At 50.4% G+C, this 18,013-nt stretch overlaps 1 protein-coding gene across 6 annotated transcripts in view; it reads right to left on the reverse strand.

Moving 5' to 3' along the window:
* The window catches only part of RALGAPA2 (Ral GTPase activating protein catalytic subunit alpha 2), a 135,449-nt gene continuing 117,436 nt past the window's right edge, over positions 1 to 18,013 (reverse strand). For 3 of the 6 annotated variants that reach the window (XM_082307650.1, XM_082307649.1, XM_082307653.1), the window contains 2 exons: positions 14,816 to 14,937; positions 1 to 844 (listed from right to left, as the gene is read on the reverse strand). In XM_082307650.1, the coding sequence (XP_082163776.1) occupies positions 690 to 844; positions 14,816 to 14,937 (277 nt within the window). In that variant the 3' untranslated portion in view covers positions 1 to 689. Of the gene's footprint in view, positions 845 to 2,510; positions 4,344 to 14,815; positions 14,938 to 18,013 lie in introns of all 6 variants that reach the window. The other 3 variants (XR_014227753.1, XM_082307651.1, XR_014227754.1) reach the window with 3 other exon arrangements.

Genomic DNA, 18,013 nt, shown 5'->3' on the forward strand with positions numbered 1-18,013 from the left:
CAGGATTGAACAGATTTTAATGCAGGTGCCGCCCCTTTGTGAAGCTGGCAGTGCCCCCCGGAATTTCGGGTAAAGGACCTCCTTGACGATTACTAATTCCTAGCTACGGGCACACAACCGGCACCGGATGACCACAGACAACAGCAGGGGAGCGGAGGCTGACCTCAGACTGGAAAGCACCTCCATCACTCACCCGCGCTCCAGCGGGGGGGAGCATTTGTTAGGTAGCTCGTCCTATCGCAACCTCTAGTTAGACAAAACTCCCTAATACTCAGTGAAGTGTTGACCAGAACGGCTAAAAGCAGTGCTCTAAAGTTACATTAAATAACTGGCTTCAGGACTGGCTCGTAGCCTCTTGCTGCCACACCAGTACTTGTGCGCAGGCGCTCGGGGAGAAGCGCGCGCTGCCGTCAGCCCGATGCCGTGCCAGCGGTGAGAGCTCCCGTCGCCTTCCTTCGCTCTGTGACGGAAACGATCGAGGGAAATGCACGATGATAACGCAGGTGATATCTGATCATCGGCCACGTCTGTCTGAACGCATGAGAACTGCAATTTTACAGAGCAAACCCCTTGCCCGTCCCCTTCGACCCGTGCTCATCCAAAATGGCAAGTTCTACAGGCGCAGTAAATAATTTGTCTGTTTTAAGGTCTCTGGGGTTCCCTCGGCCAGAGTTCTGCCCCGCGGCACCTCAGTTGGACGACTTGCTGAGCGCGCTGGCGGAGCGGCGAAGCTTCCCAGAGACTCTGCTCTTCGAGGCACGCGGCAACGTGGGCGAGGTCTGCTCTGCCAGCTCTATCCCGATGGCGACAGTGAGGTCAGCGCTTGCACTTGTGGGGAGGCAGCCTGCAACACAGAACGGGCGGAGAAGAAGTAAGGTAAGGAAGGAACCTGCCTGTCTTGGCATCAGCGTAACTGCTTGGCAAAATGCAGCCCCTCTCCACCTCCTCTTCCAAATTAATCGTGGGTATCGCTCAGGTGAACGTGACATTTATGGTAGAAATTTGGCCCGGGCAGTTGAGGAACCGCCATACCGGGCTTTCCTGGAGAAATAAGGAATTTCGCTTTGCCAGCTTCCAGAAAAAGCGCGGAGCGGCCGGGCCGCGAGCGGTGGGCAGCGCCCGGGCAGAGCCGCCCCGGCAGCGGCAGCGTTGGGCACCGACGCTCCAGCAGCCGCCCGCAGCCCGGCGCTGCGAGGCGCACTCGCGCCCATCCCGCTCGCTCCGAGCTCCCACAAAGCCTGCGTAGCGGAACTCAAAAAATGTTTCAAGTGTATGTTATATAGAGCTGGTTTTTGCTGTGTGCCACTAAACAGCTCTTCTCTATTTGATCTACTGCAAAGAGCTGGAAACCTTCCCTGGAGGGGGTCTTAGCCTCCGATAAAAAACCAGGGGTCCCAATTTTTTCTAATTAGTGCCACTGCTTAAACAGGACAGTAGGCACCCAGCAGTACGGGTGCGCTCACGGCCACCGCTCACAACTTCTCTGTGGGCTGGGGAGCCTGGGTGGCTGTAGCGGTGTCTCCACGCGTTTACGCTTTGTTGTTCAACAACATTAAGTTACACCTCAATTACTCCCCGCAGGCGATTACGACTAGAGGCCAGGGCTAAACAGGCTGTCGGAATGAGAACAGATGAGGACGCAGCTATTAAGCTACGAAATAAATGAATAAACTGGGTGGGTGCGCAAGCCCGGCCTCCCCGGCGCGGCCGCAGCGGTGCTCGGAGGAGCACAAACGCATGCTGCAACCCAGCCCTGCTCTTGCTGCGGGGCTCTGCCCCGTCCCAGGGCGCTTCCCGCTGCGAATGTCGTTTCACCAGCTCCCCGGGGTACAGTATTTCTAAGCCATGTTGCAGTTCTCTCTCTAAGTCTCAAGGCAGAGGTGTTTATCAGAGGCGGGACGGAGGAACAGCCTCGCGGCCAGGCGCCTGTGAGCCGCTGGGAGCGTGGAGGAAGGCCCCAAGCCCCCGCCGGAGGTCGGGGCCAGTCTCGGCGGCCGTGTGGCCACCTCTGAGCTCCGGAGCGATGGCTGTGTCTGGCAGCCCAAACCTATTTCCAGTTCAACAATAAGCTCTTATTTTTAGGCTGCGCCTTTCTTTGCTGTTAGTTTATGTGGTCGACCGTTCCAGGGCTATCTGTAAGCTGAAGGCAGTATTTTTTTAATATATATATATAAAAAAATATATATATTACATATATTATTATTATATATATATTATTATATATTACTATATATTATTATATATTATTATATAATCATATATATTTTTATATATATAATATAATATATTTTACATATATATATATAACCTCGTGACGCCCGTCGGCAAGCAGGGCGGACGGGCTCCCGCGGGCAAGGTGGCAGCCGCGGGGCTCTGCGGGCAGGGAAGCGCCGGGCCCCGTCTGCCTTCCGAGGACCAGGACCCAAGCTGACCCGGCGGCGTTTGCCACACGCGGCTCGAGCGATTCAGGGTATTTTAAACCTCAGGCCCAACACTACGACCCGCCTCACCCCATCGCTAGGAACTGCAGCAGCCCCACTCTGCGCTCGCATCGATCCCGTTAACTTCTCGGGAATAACGCTCGGAAACTCCAGGGAGTTTGCTGGGCAGGGGCAGCACGGCGTTGTTTCCTCGCCACAAGGGCTGAAGGCCGTCCTCGGCTCTCGCTAACTGCGGTGGTGTTCAAGTCGGCTCCCAGCCGGGAAGGGCACAACGCTGAGGTCCAGCTGCAGCTGAACCCAAGGAGCCTCTTGCTCCTTTGAAAGCCCTCAGCCAGTTTGCAAGCCGGCGTTTGCATTTCAAAGACAATCTTTACTTACCAGATTTGGACTTCGAGACAATTGACTGAAGGGAAAATATCGCATTAAAAAAAGGTGAAAAATGTGACTTAGCGTGTAAAGGCATTTTCTGCGAAAAATGCGGAGCTGTCAGTTTTGGATTAAAAACAAAACCTGCGGTGCTGATCGCAGGGGAGAGAAGCACAGGGGAGGGGAGGGCTGCGAGGGAGGTGCCGTACTTTACATTCCTGCAGTTAAGCAGAATGGCAGATGGTCAAAATAATACAGTTTTCACCAAATGGACAAGCTCGAGCAATATTCATGCAAGCGTTGAACAATGCGTCGCCTGCGCATACGAAAGCAGGGCGGCTGCGGCGGGCGGGGGTGCGGGCGAGGCACCCCGGCTCCCGCAGCACCCGCAGCGCCCGCCGCCTCGGGAGCCGGGCGTTCCTCCAGTCCGAACCCTCTTCTGGCGGGGCCTCAGCCACGCAACCAACCTGAAGCTCCCCCGAAACTGCCTTGATTGATAGGGAGACGGCAGCTGCAGAGTGAGCAAGTAATAACCACAAAAGATAAAGGCTTTCATACAAATATTATAATTCCACTTGCAAGCCGTCTGGCACGAACTCTAATTACTTGGCCGTCTTGCAAGGGGAGCCTGCAACTTTGTTCCGACGAGGCTCCGCTCGCTCGGCTGCGCGCGGGAGAGAAGCGGGGCCGCGCGCCCGCCGGCTCGTGCCCGGGAAAGGCGGCATCGTATTTGTGTCGATGGCAAGATGCTCGTGAGAGCCTCTGCCCTTTTTCTTTTTGCAGTGATACAGAGGAGGGTTTTTCCCCCGCCTTGCTGTGCTTGTTTCAGAGGGTGCACAGGCAATGCGAAATTCTAAGTGGTAAAAACCAAGCAGCAGCTCCGCGATGGCATAGTAAATAAAAAAATACTAGTTTGTGACTCACAGGTGGAGCAGCGGAGCGCTCAAAATTTACAACTCAGCCAAACAAGTGAGATTTGCAAAAAGGGGGAAAAGCCCCACCAACGGCCCCTTCCGGCGAGTCGCGCGGGTTCCGGGCGAGCAGCGCCGCGGGGGTGACGCCATGCAGCTCCCGCGGGCGCTCGCCAGCGGTGGGCCAGGGGTTGCACCCAGCATATTGCCGGCGGCTGCCCCGTCCCCGATCCCATCCCGTGGTGCCCCGGCCACAAATGCCCACGCAAACGGGCCCAGCCGGGACCACACCGCTGCCGACCGCGGCAGGTGCCGGCGTTGGCTGGGCCCGGCAGCAGCCCGCGGGAGCAGCAGCCGCCTGGGCGGGTGGGCAGCGGGCGCCCCACGGGGCTCGGTGTGCGGGCAGAGGGAGGAGATGGGGCGGTGGCGACAGGGACAGGCAGAGACAGACCCGGAGAGCCCCAGAGCCGCCGCGGCCACGCGCTGAGCACAGGAGGAGGAAGAGGAGGAGGAGGAGGAGGAGAGCTGTTAGTGATGGAGCACAATGCCAGCAGCAGCGGGGCCTGCGGGAAGCATTGCTCTTACCTGCGGCAATTACCGTAACGAGACCATTACATATTCTAATCTAAAGGGAGAGAACACAAAATCGTATAAATACAGGAACAGCACACCCGTCGCGCTCGCGTGAAGGCCGGGCCGGCTGCTCGCGGGTGCCAGCACAGCGGGAACCGGCGCGGGCGTCTCGGCGAACTCGGCTCACGGTGGGGACCGGTTGCAAGGGCAACTCAGAAAGCGCCCCTCAGTACCCTTGGGCACCTGGAGAGAAACGGGAACCCACGGGCTTTTTCCTTGCCCCTGTCGGTCTGTCGACTGGAAAAACAGAGGGAGGAAATGCTGGCAAAAATTGGAATGAATCATCATCTCCCTTCAACTTTTGCCAAGCTTGCCGACACGGTTCCATGGGACTTCAGCAGCCTCTTTCTTCAGCTACGCTCCCAGCACTGTTAGCGGCCATACAGTTTCAAACTGGGTAAAATTTGAGGCTTCACAGAGACCTAAACCGCGGTTACCCTGCAGGCAGGGTAAGACACCCGGACCGCGAGCCACAGCCGGGCCGCGGCGCTGCCGCGAGCGGGGAGGCGCTTGTGTGCGGGGAGCCGCGGCAGGGGCCGTCGCGCGCCTGCCCCAGCGAGGCAGGGGAACGGGGGATCGGGGGCCTCTGCGGGCTCTCCCAGGTACAAACGCTTCATGGTGATGAGGGCTTAAGCTTTTAAAGCACGTTCCTTGCAGGAGGGGGGTTAAAAATTCAGTTAGTGATACAGATAAAAATACACTTTAAATGAAGAGTTATCTTTTGGAAAGCTAGAGATCAATAGCGTATTTTATTTTAAATTACTGAATGGGAAAAATCTGGTTTCTTGTACACCACCGGGGCACGCGCTCTAGGAAAAAAAGATCTTTTAGCAATTTCTCTTCTCCTTGTGAAGCAGACAAACAGTCCTGACAGCAAAACAACTCCCTCTCCCCACTCCAGCATACACACAAGCACAGCAATATGGGCACCGATGACAGCGAAACATCTTGGACTTCTGTGGAGAAAACGGGCAGGACCTCTGCCAGGGCAGGAGCCCCCAGCGCTGTCGTCGTGCAGCCGGGCGCCCGGGGGCCCAGCTCCTCACCAAAACCGGCTGAGCCCTCCTCGGGGACACCCCCTGCAGCAAAGCCAAACTAACAGCATCTGCTCTCAGCTCCCTCACGGGTGCAGGAACGTTAGAGGTTTTTCCTTCCCCCCAACCGAACCAACCAACCCGCCAGAAGGCCGCAGCGGTTCTGGGGCTGGAAACCAGCTTTTCAAGCTGCCAATACGTTCAGCAACAGCACCGAGTACCGCAGGCACCTCACGCAGCTTTACAAGATACGGGATCCTTGCCGATGTGCTGCAAAGCTGCCGAGTTTGCTTTTAAGAACTGCAACATATAAAAGGGTATGATTTGTGTATGATAACGCTACTGAAAATTTCATGAAAAAGACAGCGTGGATAAAACCAGGTGGCCGGCTCCTGCCGTTCCTCCCGTGCCTGCCCTTCCCTCGCCCCCATCCCCACGCGCAAGCAGCAAACCCCTTGGAGCCTTTAACCACGTGCAGGCACGTGCTTACGGGGCTGCGACAGAATCCTGAAATCAGGTGCCTTTTTTTGGAGGTGACCTCTGCAGAATTCAGCCGGGCACTGCTCCAGCCCCACCCGCTTTTAGCGAGGGGCAAGCAAACCCTAACAAACCCCTGCTCGAGTGGGGCTGCGCGCGCCCCGCAGACCGCGATGGCGTTCTCCTTCGGCCTTGCCGCCCTTCCCACCCGGGAGGAACCGATGTGACAAACTAAGCCCAAGGCTATTGCTCTTACTTGGTCAACGCTTCCGTCATATGAGAAAAAGACAAGAAAGGTGGGTCTTAATGAGTAACCCAAGTACGTAAAAACAGATTACGACATCGTGCGTGATCATTAAGGATTTGAAGCTTTACACTTGAGAAGACCCATGAAGTTTTCACGCAGGCCATGACCTATCCCCCCCAATTAACCTATCAGCCATGACAGGTCTGTGGAAATCTCTGTTTTCTTTCCCAGTAAATGTGAAGGTAATAAAATTCCAGGAGAATCGTACCAGTAAATCCGCTTAGCATTTTGACGTGCTCTGCTTTCCACTCACAAGGACAGGCTGAAAATACAATACGAGCAGCACCCTGAGCCTGCACGTTCCAGGGAGCGTATTTTGAAGAAATTATCACTAAATAAAAGCAGTGGCCGTGTTCATGCAAAAGCACACACGTTCAGCGGCCTGAAATGCAGATGCACCAACCAACTGCACTAAGGATGCAGGAGATCAAAGGACTGGAACTGCGTTCACACCACGCGGCCCTTTGGTGACTTGTTGTGTTTGGGATGAGCTGTTAAAATATATCATATTTTGCTACGAGTGACAGCTGCTTTAAAGCTGCATGGAGATCTTTCATTTATCTTACGTCTTTGAGCAAACCCCGGAGGCCATGGGGTTCGACCTCAGCCGCGGCAGAGGGATCCCCTGGAAGAACAGGCGGGTGTTCTGGCTGGAAGCCACCGAAGGCTGGCAGCTGGGCAACGGCACGAAACGTCACTTCTCCGTTATATTTGGAGATTCTTTCTATCAGCTGAATTTACACAGCCCCTCTTCCCCCAAACCCAGGAAAACGCTGCAGAAGAAGGGAGGACGCCGGAGCTGTCCCAAGCCCGCAGCAGCGGCAGAGCCCCTGCCCGGAGCGGGACGAAGGCAGGGACGTACCTGCTTCCCCTGGCCAGACCCGGCCCTACGTGAGGCGCTGCAGCAGCCGAAACACGGAGGAGGTTTGCTCCGCTGTCGTTTGGTTATGAGAAATAAAAAAAGTAGTACCTTGAAAAGCTGTAACTGAAGCAGTAAGAAGAATCTGAAACTACAGGTTACTCAAGGGCAGAAACAACCCTAAAACAGCACTCGCAGCTCCCAGCACAGGTGATGAGCGCTTGACACCATCCCGTACCCAGCCTTGATTGCGCCAGAGATTTGGAAACAAACCCTAGGCGTACGCATCAAAGTTCCACTTCGCCGTGCCTTGGGGCAGCCGCTCACGAGCTGTGCACCGGTCCGCCAGCCAGAGGGACCGCAGCCAGCCTGAGCGGTTACGCCTCCGCCGCGCGTACCACCGCGCGCAGCCGCGAACCGCCGCCCAAAGCCTCCCGCCCGGGCGCCGGCAGCCCGCGGCAGGCAGGGCGGCACCGCACGGGCGCTCTCCGCCGCCGCGGCTGCGGGGCTGACGCGCGTCAGCGCAGAGAAAAATGCAAAGGGGCCACATCGCCTGGAGCCTCCTCGCGAGCTGACAGCTCGAGCAGCTGGAGCTGTCACCCGGCAGAAGAGAGCGGCCCGTCAAGCTCATATTTTTTCCCATCCCAGCGCTGATTGCTAGGGAGGAAGCCCTCCCTTGCCATCTCCTCTCCCGGAGATCGTAGCTGGGAGAGCTCCCTCTGAGACAATCCATTAAATGGAAAAAAGAAAGGGCCCAGGCTGAGAGCCCTGACGTTGCTCTCACACCCTCTCCGCTGTAGATCCCGAGGTTACGCCGGGCTTGGGGCGGCAGCAGCCCCGGCACCTACAAGCCCCAGGGGCCAGGCCCAGGCTGCACGCCCTCACAGGCGGGGGGCGAAGGGAAGAACCGCCCCGGCACCAGAGCAGGCTGCAACTGCTTTGCAGGGAGCTGCAACGTAACGATGCAGCTTCCTTACCGTTCTGCTCGGATCCGTACGCTTCTGAGGCAGGCCCGGCCATCCCGGTGGAAATGTACCTCAGCCTGTTCAAGTCAGGGGAGCTGCGGGGGGTACAGAGCTGGTGCCACCTAACGATTCACGGTATTTACTCTGACTTTGCCCCATTTAATAACAGACAATTTCTAACCCTTACGGGGATGCTAAGAATTCTACTAATTCAAGAAAGTATTTCTCTTTCATGAAAAACTGCAAACTAGCATACTGTCAACATGCATAGCCTTCGACTTTTTGAAAACGTCAAGGGTCTCACCAAGGCACGGGAGCAGTCCCATGGCGGGCTGAGGGTGCAGGAGCTCCCTTTTTACTCCTTTGTACGTAACTACCAGCAAGGTGTTTAAGCTCTTCAGACTGCTACATGCATGAGTACATCAATGAATTAAGGAAGACACCACAGCCTGGAAAAGATTTTCACTCGCTGCCCGAGTCCAAAAGAGGAAAAATGCTGTTTCTAATTTGTGGTGTTGTCTTTGCGACCGTAACAAGTGCTCCTGTGGGAGGAGGGATGCACTTCCACTCGGTCACTGCTGCATCATTCAGCAAAACTATCATTTTGTTTATAGCATCCATGTATCATCATAGAAATCATTGTGATTTCTCAGTTTTGCCATTACAAGATCCAGAAAGCGGATCAGAGTTGCTGTGTCATGTTATTTGAATACGCTCGCGCAGGTTTCCCCGAGTGCGAAGGAAGGAAGGAGGTAATGGAAAATATGAAAAGGATTTATTCCGTGTCTCGCTGAAAGGCATCTCTGGGGAGAAAGGGTAAATTTTGGGTTTCTGCAGAACATCCTGACTTTCCTCCTTCATTAAATCAGGTAATTACGCTTGATTCAATTGAAAATTTCATTTGGCACCTTTTCATTCTCTGCTATCAAGCAACTACCCTGGGCCAAGGGACAATTTCACCAAGCAGGGAAGGACCAGCCGCCGCCAGGCTCTGCCTCTTCGCGGTGCTGGGATGCAGACAGAGCCTCAGCAAGTCCCAGATGAGCTGGTAGCTACCACGGAAGGAACACGGTGATGGGAGACCTCCGTATTTCTCAGCCAAGGGTTTTGAGGCTGGCAGTGATGGAGCTGGTTACGAAACTGCCATTTCTGGTGACGAGTACAAGTTAGGAGCTACACGCAGGCGCCGGCACGGCGCTGAAAGCCGCCCCAGCGCAGCGTTCAGCTGCCGGGCACCGCACGCTCCCGTGATGGCGAGAAAGGCTCTGTGGAAGAGGGGCAGGAGAGCCACACACAGATCGCTGATAACCGAGACCACAGGGGTAAGGAGCACCTCCTGAATCCGCTTGCGCAGCTTCAGGATCCCTCCGAAGGCAGCCGGAGCAGCCGGCTGGGACGGGCCCTAACCCAGCACGGAAGATGCTCTGGTTTGCTGAAGATGGGCTGTAAGGGCTACCTGGATTAAATAGAGGAGGTCCCTGCACCTCCTCCTGACTACTCTTCAAAGGGAAGGGAAAAAAACCCCCAACACCTCGAGTCCTGCCTCCTTTGGTAACTCTTGCCGCTCCTCTGCTCCACCTCCCTAAGCTTTTCCTCTTTGTTTGCTGCCTGGACAACCTCTGCGATTGCAACACCTGGCTCCTATGATTGCACATTTTCCTTCTCGCCTACTGAGACTCACGTTCACACAGACCTCGTAACGAGCTCTGCGCTAATGACTTAACTTCTTGTGCTTCCATCCCCGTTTAAGGGCAACGCCTGTACTGGAAGAGGAAGGGTTCGGCACGGAGGTTCAAGCCCGCATCAGAGCGCCGCGCGTAGCTCCGCAGCAGCGTCCCGGTCCGGCCGGCGGCAACTGCCAGATGGTTTCAGCACCTCCTCTTCTCGCACTGGGAACAGCCCAGCAGCGGGCTCCTGGCTGCCAGGGTAGCCTGGAATTTTCTAAGACCCAGTTACTACAAACGAATTTCCCAGTTTCAGGCAACACGCTCATACTGATCAAACCCAACGTTTGGCATGTGCTGCATATGCTGTAATATCATGGCACAGCTACTAATTTCCAGATGTGTATTTTTTTTAATATTCAGCTCCATACCGCTTCCTTAAAAATATGCAAAAATACTATACAGAACCCGGAGAGGCTTTTAGTCCACGTAGCGCAGAGAACTGACAAAACGTCCTACAGATTTTCAAGGAAAGTGCACAGACAAAGAAGTTAAAAAAACCCCAGAAAAAGCAAACCAAACAAAACGAAAAGGAACCATTGCTCAGTTAGCATTAAAAAGAATCTAAGTCTGTTTAAGACAACAGTTACTCTGTGCCGTGTTTTGTTGCTGTCAAAAATATACTTTAGAATTACATGGCCATTTGAAATATTCCTTTTGCTTTAAAGTGGGAAAGATAAAGCTCAGCACCTAGAAAAAAGTGTTTTAAAATAAACTAAATCCTGTTTGTTGTACATGCAAGTAGTTTCTACAAGAAATTTATGCATGTAAAAGTCTGGAGACAAAAGAAAAGCATGTGTCACCTTTTCAACAAAAAGGCTGCAAAATCTCAGTTTTATGTAAATAAGCAGGCACAGCTTCCAAGGCTTTAAAACCAGGGAATGCTGAAAACGTCTATAGTTCCTCAACTCAAGTGTTGCTCCTGGGCAGTGCTATAATATTCATTAAAGAATCCATTTATCAACAGATACCACATGTCAGAGTTTTCCAGCACAGTTTTCCTGACACTCTGCTGAGAACGATGCTTTAAAAAAATTAAAATGGAAAGCAATAATCCGAGATGCTTTTGCCTGCCGTTTCATTCCACAATAGCGATTAGCAACTAAAAAAGCAAAGATTTACACTATATCCTTTCCGATAACGTCAAGCATTATGCTTTATTTTCCAAATCATTAGCATGCACAAGAATGACCTCATGGTGAACAGATGCACTTGGATATGGCAGTGATTAGATCAGTCCTCTCAGCAGTCAAGTGTGCCCATTTCAATTAACCCTTTGAAGCACTCACTGCAAGGCTACGCTGCTGAAAAGCAGGTTTGTAGGTTCTCTTGAAAGTAGAAATCCACCCTTGGAAGTATAAAACCCTCAAACAGAAATCTTTCTCTGGTCGAGAAGGTCTCTCTTCTCCTTTCTAGAGTACCCGACTACTTCCATTTACTAAGGGTTAACACGATTCTGGCTTCTGATCTTAAATGAAAACAACAAACAAACGCTTTTTAGTCGGCAGAGGTAATTAAAGTTGGAACGCTTCTGCATCTGTTTGTGCCCGTTTCATTTTTATCTTTTTTTTTAAAGAACACATAAGTATTTTGTTGAATAACCGTTTTCCTTTTGGCTGAGGGAGCAAGACAAAAAAAGATAGCAGCTTAAAACCCCATCCTCTAAAGCGAGAGAAATCTGCAGAGGGAAAGGATAAGAATAATTCAATAATGTTGGATTACTGAGGATTTCCTGGGCTGACTCTCATACCCAGCCTAATTAAAATACAGCATGTAATGTACCGGTTTAACAACAAAGGACCGTATTCTCATCTTTTGTTCCTAATCTGCACATCCCCTAAATGAGTTCAGGGACGTCCATTCTGCCTACCAGGCTGCATTTCCAACGTTCAAGATACACGGGGCTATCCCTGATCCGTGTAGGGAGTGTAAGGCTCTACTTCCGAAAGCTGCAAAAGAGGTCAATTGGACGATTTTCGTGCACAAAAGGTAGCACCTGCAAGCCTACGTGTGATACGGGAGACTAAGCCGGGCGTACCTCAAGGAACCCACGCCCCGTCTGAATCTGGGGGAAGCATCCCTAGAGGCAGTATCAGAAACCATAAAAACATTTAGTTCAAAGAAATGGATCATAGTTAATAATGCGCCAATAACGTGTGTCGTTAACAGCTACCTATGCGATTCATTTGATGGTCTTGATTTGCTTCTTGTACTCTGTTAATTACTAAAACCAATTTTAATAAAAAGCGTACTTACTCATTGACCCTTTCTGTTGCGCACATGTACGCACAGCGGTGACAGGATTACAATTAGGTGGTGTCAAGAATAAGATCAGAGGAGAATTAATCTTAAATCTACCTGAAAAGTTTAAGGTAGGCAGGGTTAGTAGTATCAGCTGGTTTGTTACTCGAGAAGGGGAAACACAGACCTGTGTCAGCTCCACACATTTATTGCTCTGTGATTCATTTTTTCTGTTTCAGAATAGAAATTCCCCTTTTCCATGAAGAAAAACGCCATCCATATTTCTTAAGCGGCAGACAGCCGATTTTGCAGGCGTAGGACAGGTGAATCTAAGCTCGGAGGAGGTCTAACAGCCCGCGGCACGGGGGGACGGGCTGCACGCTGGAAAACGCAGAGCTGCCGCCGTTCCCAGCCCGAGACCGTCCTGCTTGCCCCCGGCCGTGCCCACGCCGACGGGGGAACTGGCAGCTCCAGAATAGTTTTTCATCCCTTTCAAATCATTAGCAGGGATGAATAGATGGCTGCAAACTTAGTCAAATTGCACCCGAGCTGGTTCGTTCTTTATCTCCGGACGCTGCCGGTACATCTGTGGTACCCCGCCAACCTAAACCGTGATGAACGCGGAAAGAGGCAAGGCTGAGGCAGCCGCTGGTGATGGGCTCCGCAGGCGGCTCCCGGCTCGCGGGACGGGGGCTCACCCGGGCGGCGGCTGGCAACAGCGGCGGAGCTGCGAGGTGACATGCAGCCTCCTTGCTGATGGCCAGGGTGGCATTTGATGGAAAAATGCATCCTAATGGCAACGACTGACACAGCGCTTGGTACTATTCGACTAAATATGCGAGTAAATCAGTAGGTAACGTGAGGAGACTCTCTGAAGCAAAGATTTTGATGCCAGAAGTCACGACCGGCCTCCAGTTTCTTTGTGAGCATGAAATAAATTCTGACATTCGGAAGGCCGAAAATCAGGACCTAACTGGGGCAGGTTTTACTCTTAAAAAAAAAAAAACCAAACCCATGAAATCAAAAAACCGCATCCAGGTACTAATGATTTAACAGTGTTCTGAAAAACTTAAGGAGATATTAGGAAACATTTTAAATATTTTTCGCATACAAAATATATCACAGACTTTAGAACGTATGACTACGGTATTATCAAATGAATCTGTCCTTGCTTGTCGAGCTAAATTTGTATATAATAAGATCGCTGTGCGCCGCAAGAAGAACGTGAAAACTAAATACAATTATGCATAGAGCAAAACGTGTAAAATATATCAATATATCTACATTTTTATTTGCTGATACGTCAACAGATAAATGATTCAAAGTGCTAACAACACCGGGCATGAAATCTACATTTCTATTGAAACGGATAATTTTTTTTGTCTCCGACTTTTGGCAGAGTGTATAAAAGAATTTAATTCACAGCTGTTCTACTTTTTAATGTAGAAAACATTAATCAAAGCTTTAAGTTATAAGCTTTTCTAATGTTGTTTAGTATTCCAGTTCAACAAAGATCAATAGAGGCCATCCCTGTGTTTCTTGACGCCTCTCCAGGAAGCAGAGGCGCGATTATGTAAATAGCACCGGCTCCCCTTTACTGCTGCCAGCTTGCTTATCTCCAAAGCCTTCTGCCTGCTGCTACTGGCGACCAGCGCAAGGACATGCAGACACCTCTTATCTCCCAACAAAGCTCTGAAAGCTCGAGGATTGGAGCCAGTAACGTTAAACAATGCTGCACGGCTGATTTTATTTGTAAGTGATTTATTTTAGTAAATTTAATTTCTTCCTCCAATTTTTCAGTTTAGATGGAAGATATTTGCTAACAAGTCAGGCTAAAGAGAAATAGAGCAGATGTCCTGCAACATGTATATAGGCTTGAAATAATCTATCAAACAATCTGAAAGAGTAGCAGGGAATAATTAGAAAGCGCCAGTTTCCCCCTACGAGTGTAAAAAAGGGATTAAGGAATCTTTGTTAGAGAGTCCAACACACGGTCACCATATACTTTTTGGAGGCTAGAAAAACACATCTTGAGGGTACCAGAAATCTGCATTTCAGAGCCAAAGCTTCCTTTCAGGCGAGGTTTATTTAAACTCAATTAAAACAGCAAAGCAGCCGTTCACAACTTACTGCACGCTAACTTAAAATCTCGATAGGGCACGTAAGGAATAAATTCGCAGAGTTCAGCATTACCTTTTCATCTTTCAGTGGGGCTGCTGAACGACCATCAGCATTGATGTGTGTGTATATACATATACACGCGCACGCGCGTCTGTATATCCATACATGTATTAAAAAAACCCCAGGCAGGTTCCAGGCCAGGTGTTGGAAGGAAGCCTGAAATTTGCTCATCTATATTTAAGGGAGACGTTAGCATACCGCACGCTGCTATGATTTTCTAACAGAACACCGTTCTTATGTTTCTTTTGCATTAATCCCTGACCCCGGTATCTCAGCAGCATAATCCCCATTTAGCATTAGTAGCAACGGCCTCTACTGTGAGGAACTATTTTTCGATAAGTAAGCACCGATTCAGGCATAGCTTTTGAACAACATATTCCCAGCTCAGCAAGAAACCCACACTCCTGAATGAACCAGAGCACATTACTGAGAGAAAGTTCATTAACCTTGCTAGATTCGGGGGTTAACAGGATAGCTGAAGAAAGGAGCAGAGTGAATAGCTCTGATGCAAAACAAATTAAAATGAATGTCATCATTCCTTTTGATATTCATTAGTTGATTCAGGGGAAGAATGGTCTTCTTAAATTTGCAAGCATTTATCTACAAAAAACAGGTGTACATCTGCTGCTCAAGTGGTTCTTAGTGCTAAAGAGAAGAATAACGTGCAGAGACTCACCAGTTCCACCGAGGGAGTAGCTGGGAGAGGGAGAAAAGACCTGAGCGGCAAAATCCTCAAATGTCATTACTTCTTTATGGTTCTGGATTATTGCTTCGAGATACAGAGCTCTTTCTTCATAACTGCAAAGACCAGGTTAAGGAAATGTGTGCGCAGAATTAAACGCTGTTACACAACGTCCACGAACACCAGCGCTTCAGATCCACAGCAACACTAACACGGGCATGGAAAAGAGGGGACCAAAATTGCCCAGTGCTGCTTAACAGTTCTGAACGCGAGCACCGAGGAGCGAACACACTTAATGGCTTGAAATTAAGGGTAATACCTTTTAGCTTCATGAAGGAAAAGCAGAGGCTCGGTAGATCTGACAGATTGCTGAAGTGACCGAGGGCAGAAGCCAGCCCCCCAGGCTGCAGGCTTTTTTAAACCTAAACCCAGAACAGACAAGCTGCGGCACTACGGAAAGTTCCTGGTACACAATATTCCTATTACGTGACCCTGTCAGACTAGAAAAATTATTAGATTGGAGAAGCGAGCTACGGGACAGAGGAGGAACCCCCCCCCATATTTATTTGATCACTGTACTTCTTAAAAGAAATTAACCATAATGAACACAATTCCTGGAAGCGTGAAGCTTGCATTTAGGGCAGGTGCTACAAAGCGTACTCTCACGTATCCTAAATAAACGACACGCATTGGAAAAACCACCCCACAACTTGCATGCATTATAGTCTGCATAATGCAGACAACAAAGCAATCTAAAATCAAGACTATTGCCTTTTAATTAAAACTCGGCAACCTGGAACACACAGCATTCAAATGTGTAATCAAAAACCAGTCACCAATAAAACTTACAAGCGTAACAAGCTGAAGCAACTTTCCAGCTGTCTTAATAGGACCCCTGCTTGCGGCAGCTTTTCACAGCGGAGAAAGCAAATCTTTTCCTTTTGTGTGCAGCTTCTGTTTTCTCAGAAGGTGAATCATACACTTCCAATAACAGGATAACGTCTGAAACAAATCTACAATGGGCTGAAGAACCTCACGTATGACTTTATGAATTAACGCTCGCAGGAGCCGGTATGACATCTCATTCTCCGTTTCCTCGTTTAAAACAAAAGTTTTCAGACCGCCATTGTGTTGCTGTTACGGGGAAAGGCGTTCTAGCTCTGCACGACGGTTATGCGGGAGCAAAGGCCAATTTAAATTTAGACATTAGGAGCAGCGAGAATAACACCAGTGACAACGTAATGCAGGTGAGGGTATTTAAAACTGAAAAGCATTACTAATTAATATTGAAGTGCCATTTGTGACTTTCATTACATTAACGAAAACACTCTGAAACAGTATTTAAAAAAAAAAAAAATCAGAGTAAAGCGGTACTTAAAAATAGGCCACAATGGTCTAGTGTTCTACCTCAAGGGGAATACGCAGAGCGCGTCTTAATTGTATGCAAGTTCCTATAGGCGTGGTGGTAAAAAAGAAAAAAAAAAGAATTTTGCTTTTAATGCTAGCAGAGGACGATTGATATGTGATAAATCTTCTTACAAACTTCCCGTGGAAGCCCGGAGAAAGAAAATCAATACATAGCATTTCAGAGTTTGCACCTGCTGACAGCGTTATTTGCTTAGTTTTTCTCTCTCCTCTCCCTAAGCCCAGGAGAACGCATTCCTGATAGCGCAAGCATTAGCCCGCCTGCGTTTGGGGCTGCCTCCCTATTATGGGCTGAACTCCTGATGACTCTTGTTAATGAATAGGCTGCCAAACTTCCTAGGAGAGGAGGCACACGCCTGGGCCCTATTCTAAAGGGACTGACGGATGCCATTCACTTCTCATTATGAAGATGCATATTCCGCGGCGCGCTCGGCTGTTGCCAGGGCCGTGCGGAGCGCGCGGCCGGGCGAGCGCTGGCCCCGCGAACAGCGGGGCGCGGGGGCTGCGCGGCCGTCTGGCGAACAGCCCCTCCGACACGGAGCTGGCACGTGCTGGCGCAGCGGGAACAGACCCAGGCGTGACAAATTACTGAAAGGGCTCGGCTAAACTTGCGGCTGACGGCCACCTGAGCCTGCGGACCGGCCATCAGCGCTCGATTCATTGCGCAGCCTTTTAGGCTGCGGTCTGCTTGTGGGCCCGCTTTAAACAAGGCAGGGAGACTATAAAGGCTTTTCATGCTATGCCTAATAATATCCTGCTGTTTAATGAAAGACCTTGCACATCTAACACATAAGCATACAATGCGCAGAACAACTGCTAACACACCAGCAGTTTGTACCGATTTCGCTAAATATTGCACGGAAAAAGAGAGTGAGGAGATTTTCACCAGGTTAGCTTTACATCTCGTAAAATCCTTATTTATGAGATGGAAGATGCCCCTAACCGCACAAAAGACTGGAAAAAAACCACTCAGCCAAACAGCTGGGCAGCTACAGGAGAGGCATCTGAAAAATAACATACTGAGCTGAGTTTAAGCCACGGTCCAGAGAGCTGCGCAGATCGATCAGCAGCTTTAGAGGTGTACGAGGAAGATCCCAATTCAGTGCCGCTCTTGCACGTTAAAAAGCTGAAAGCAGTAGGGGCAGATACCACAGACTCGGCGAGAAATCCGCTGCAGAAGCCGGCTCCACCTCACCGCCACCCTCCTCAGCTCCGGCACTCCGAACGTCTCTCCCTAAGCAGCAGTACCGGGAGCACCGGGCAGCACAGCGGCTCCTGCCGCACGGGCAGCGAGCGAGATGCTCCTGCTCATCTTCACTCACAGCCTAATCTAAAAAGCATTAAGTCACTGCAGGAAAACTAAACTAAACTCTCTGCTATCTCTGTTTTAATACATACACGTGTTAGGGAAAACAGTTTGGATTCATTAAAAAAAAAAAAAAGTCAACTGAAGTTTTACCAAACTTTAGGAATTTTAACGGCGGCATTAGGAACATAATAAACAAGCTGTAAAGAACCCTCTGAAAAATACCTCCAGGCTGTAAATACAGGTCAAGAAAGCAGCATGACATCACGAACACCATCTGATCTCTCGCACAAAATCTTTGTTCCCTAACTTATTCAAATTGCGCTTCTTGTATGCAAACAAACCCACCGTTTTGCTACTTAATAGTGTTTATGTCAGACTCTTCTGCAGGCATCGCCGCGTTAGTCACCCGTCAGGCAGCCCGGCGTCCCAGGCAATGCATCTGGGGGGTCCGGGAGAAC

The sequence above is a fragment of the Platalea leucorodia genome (assembly GCF_965183815.1).
Source record: "Platalea leucorodia genome assembly, chromosome: 3".
Classification (NCBI taxonomy): domain Eukaryota; kingdom Metazoa; phylum Chordata; class Aves; order Pelecaniformes; family Threskiornithidae; genus Platalea; species Platalea leucorodia.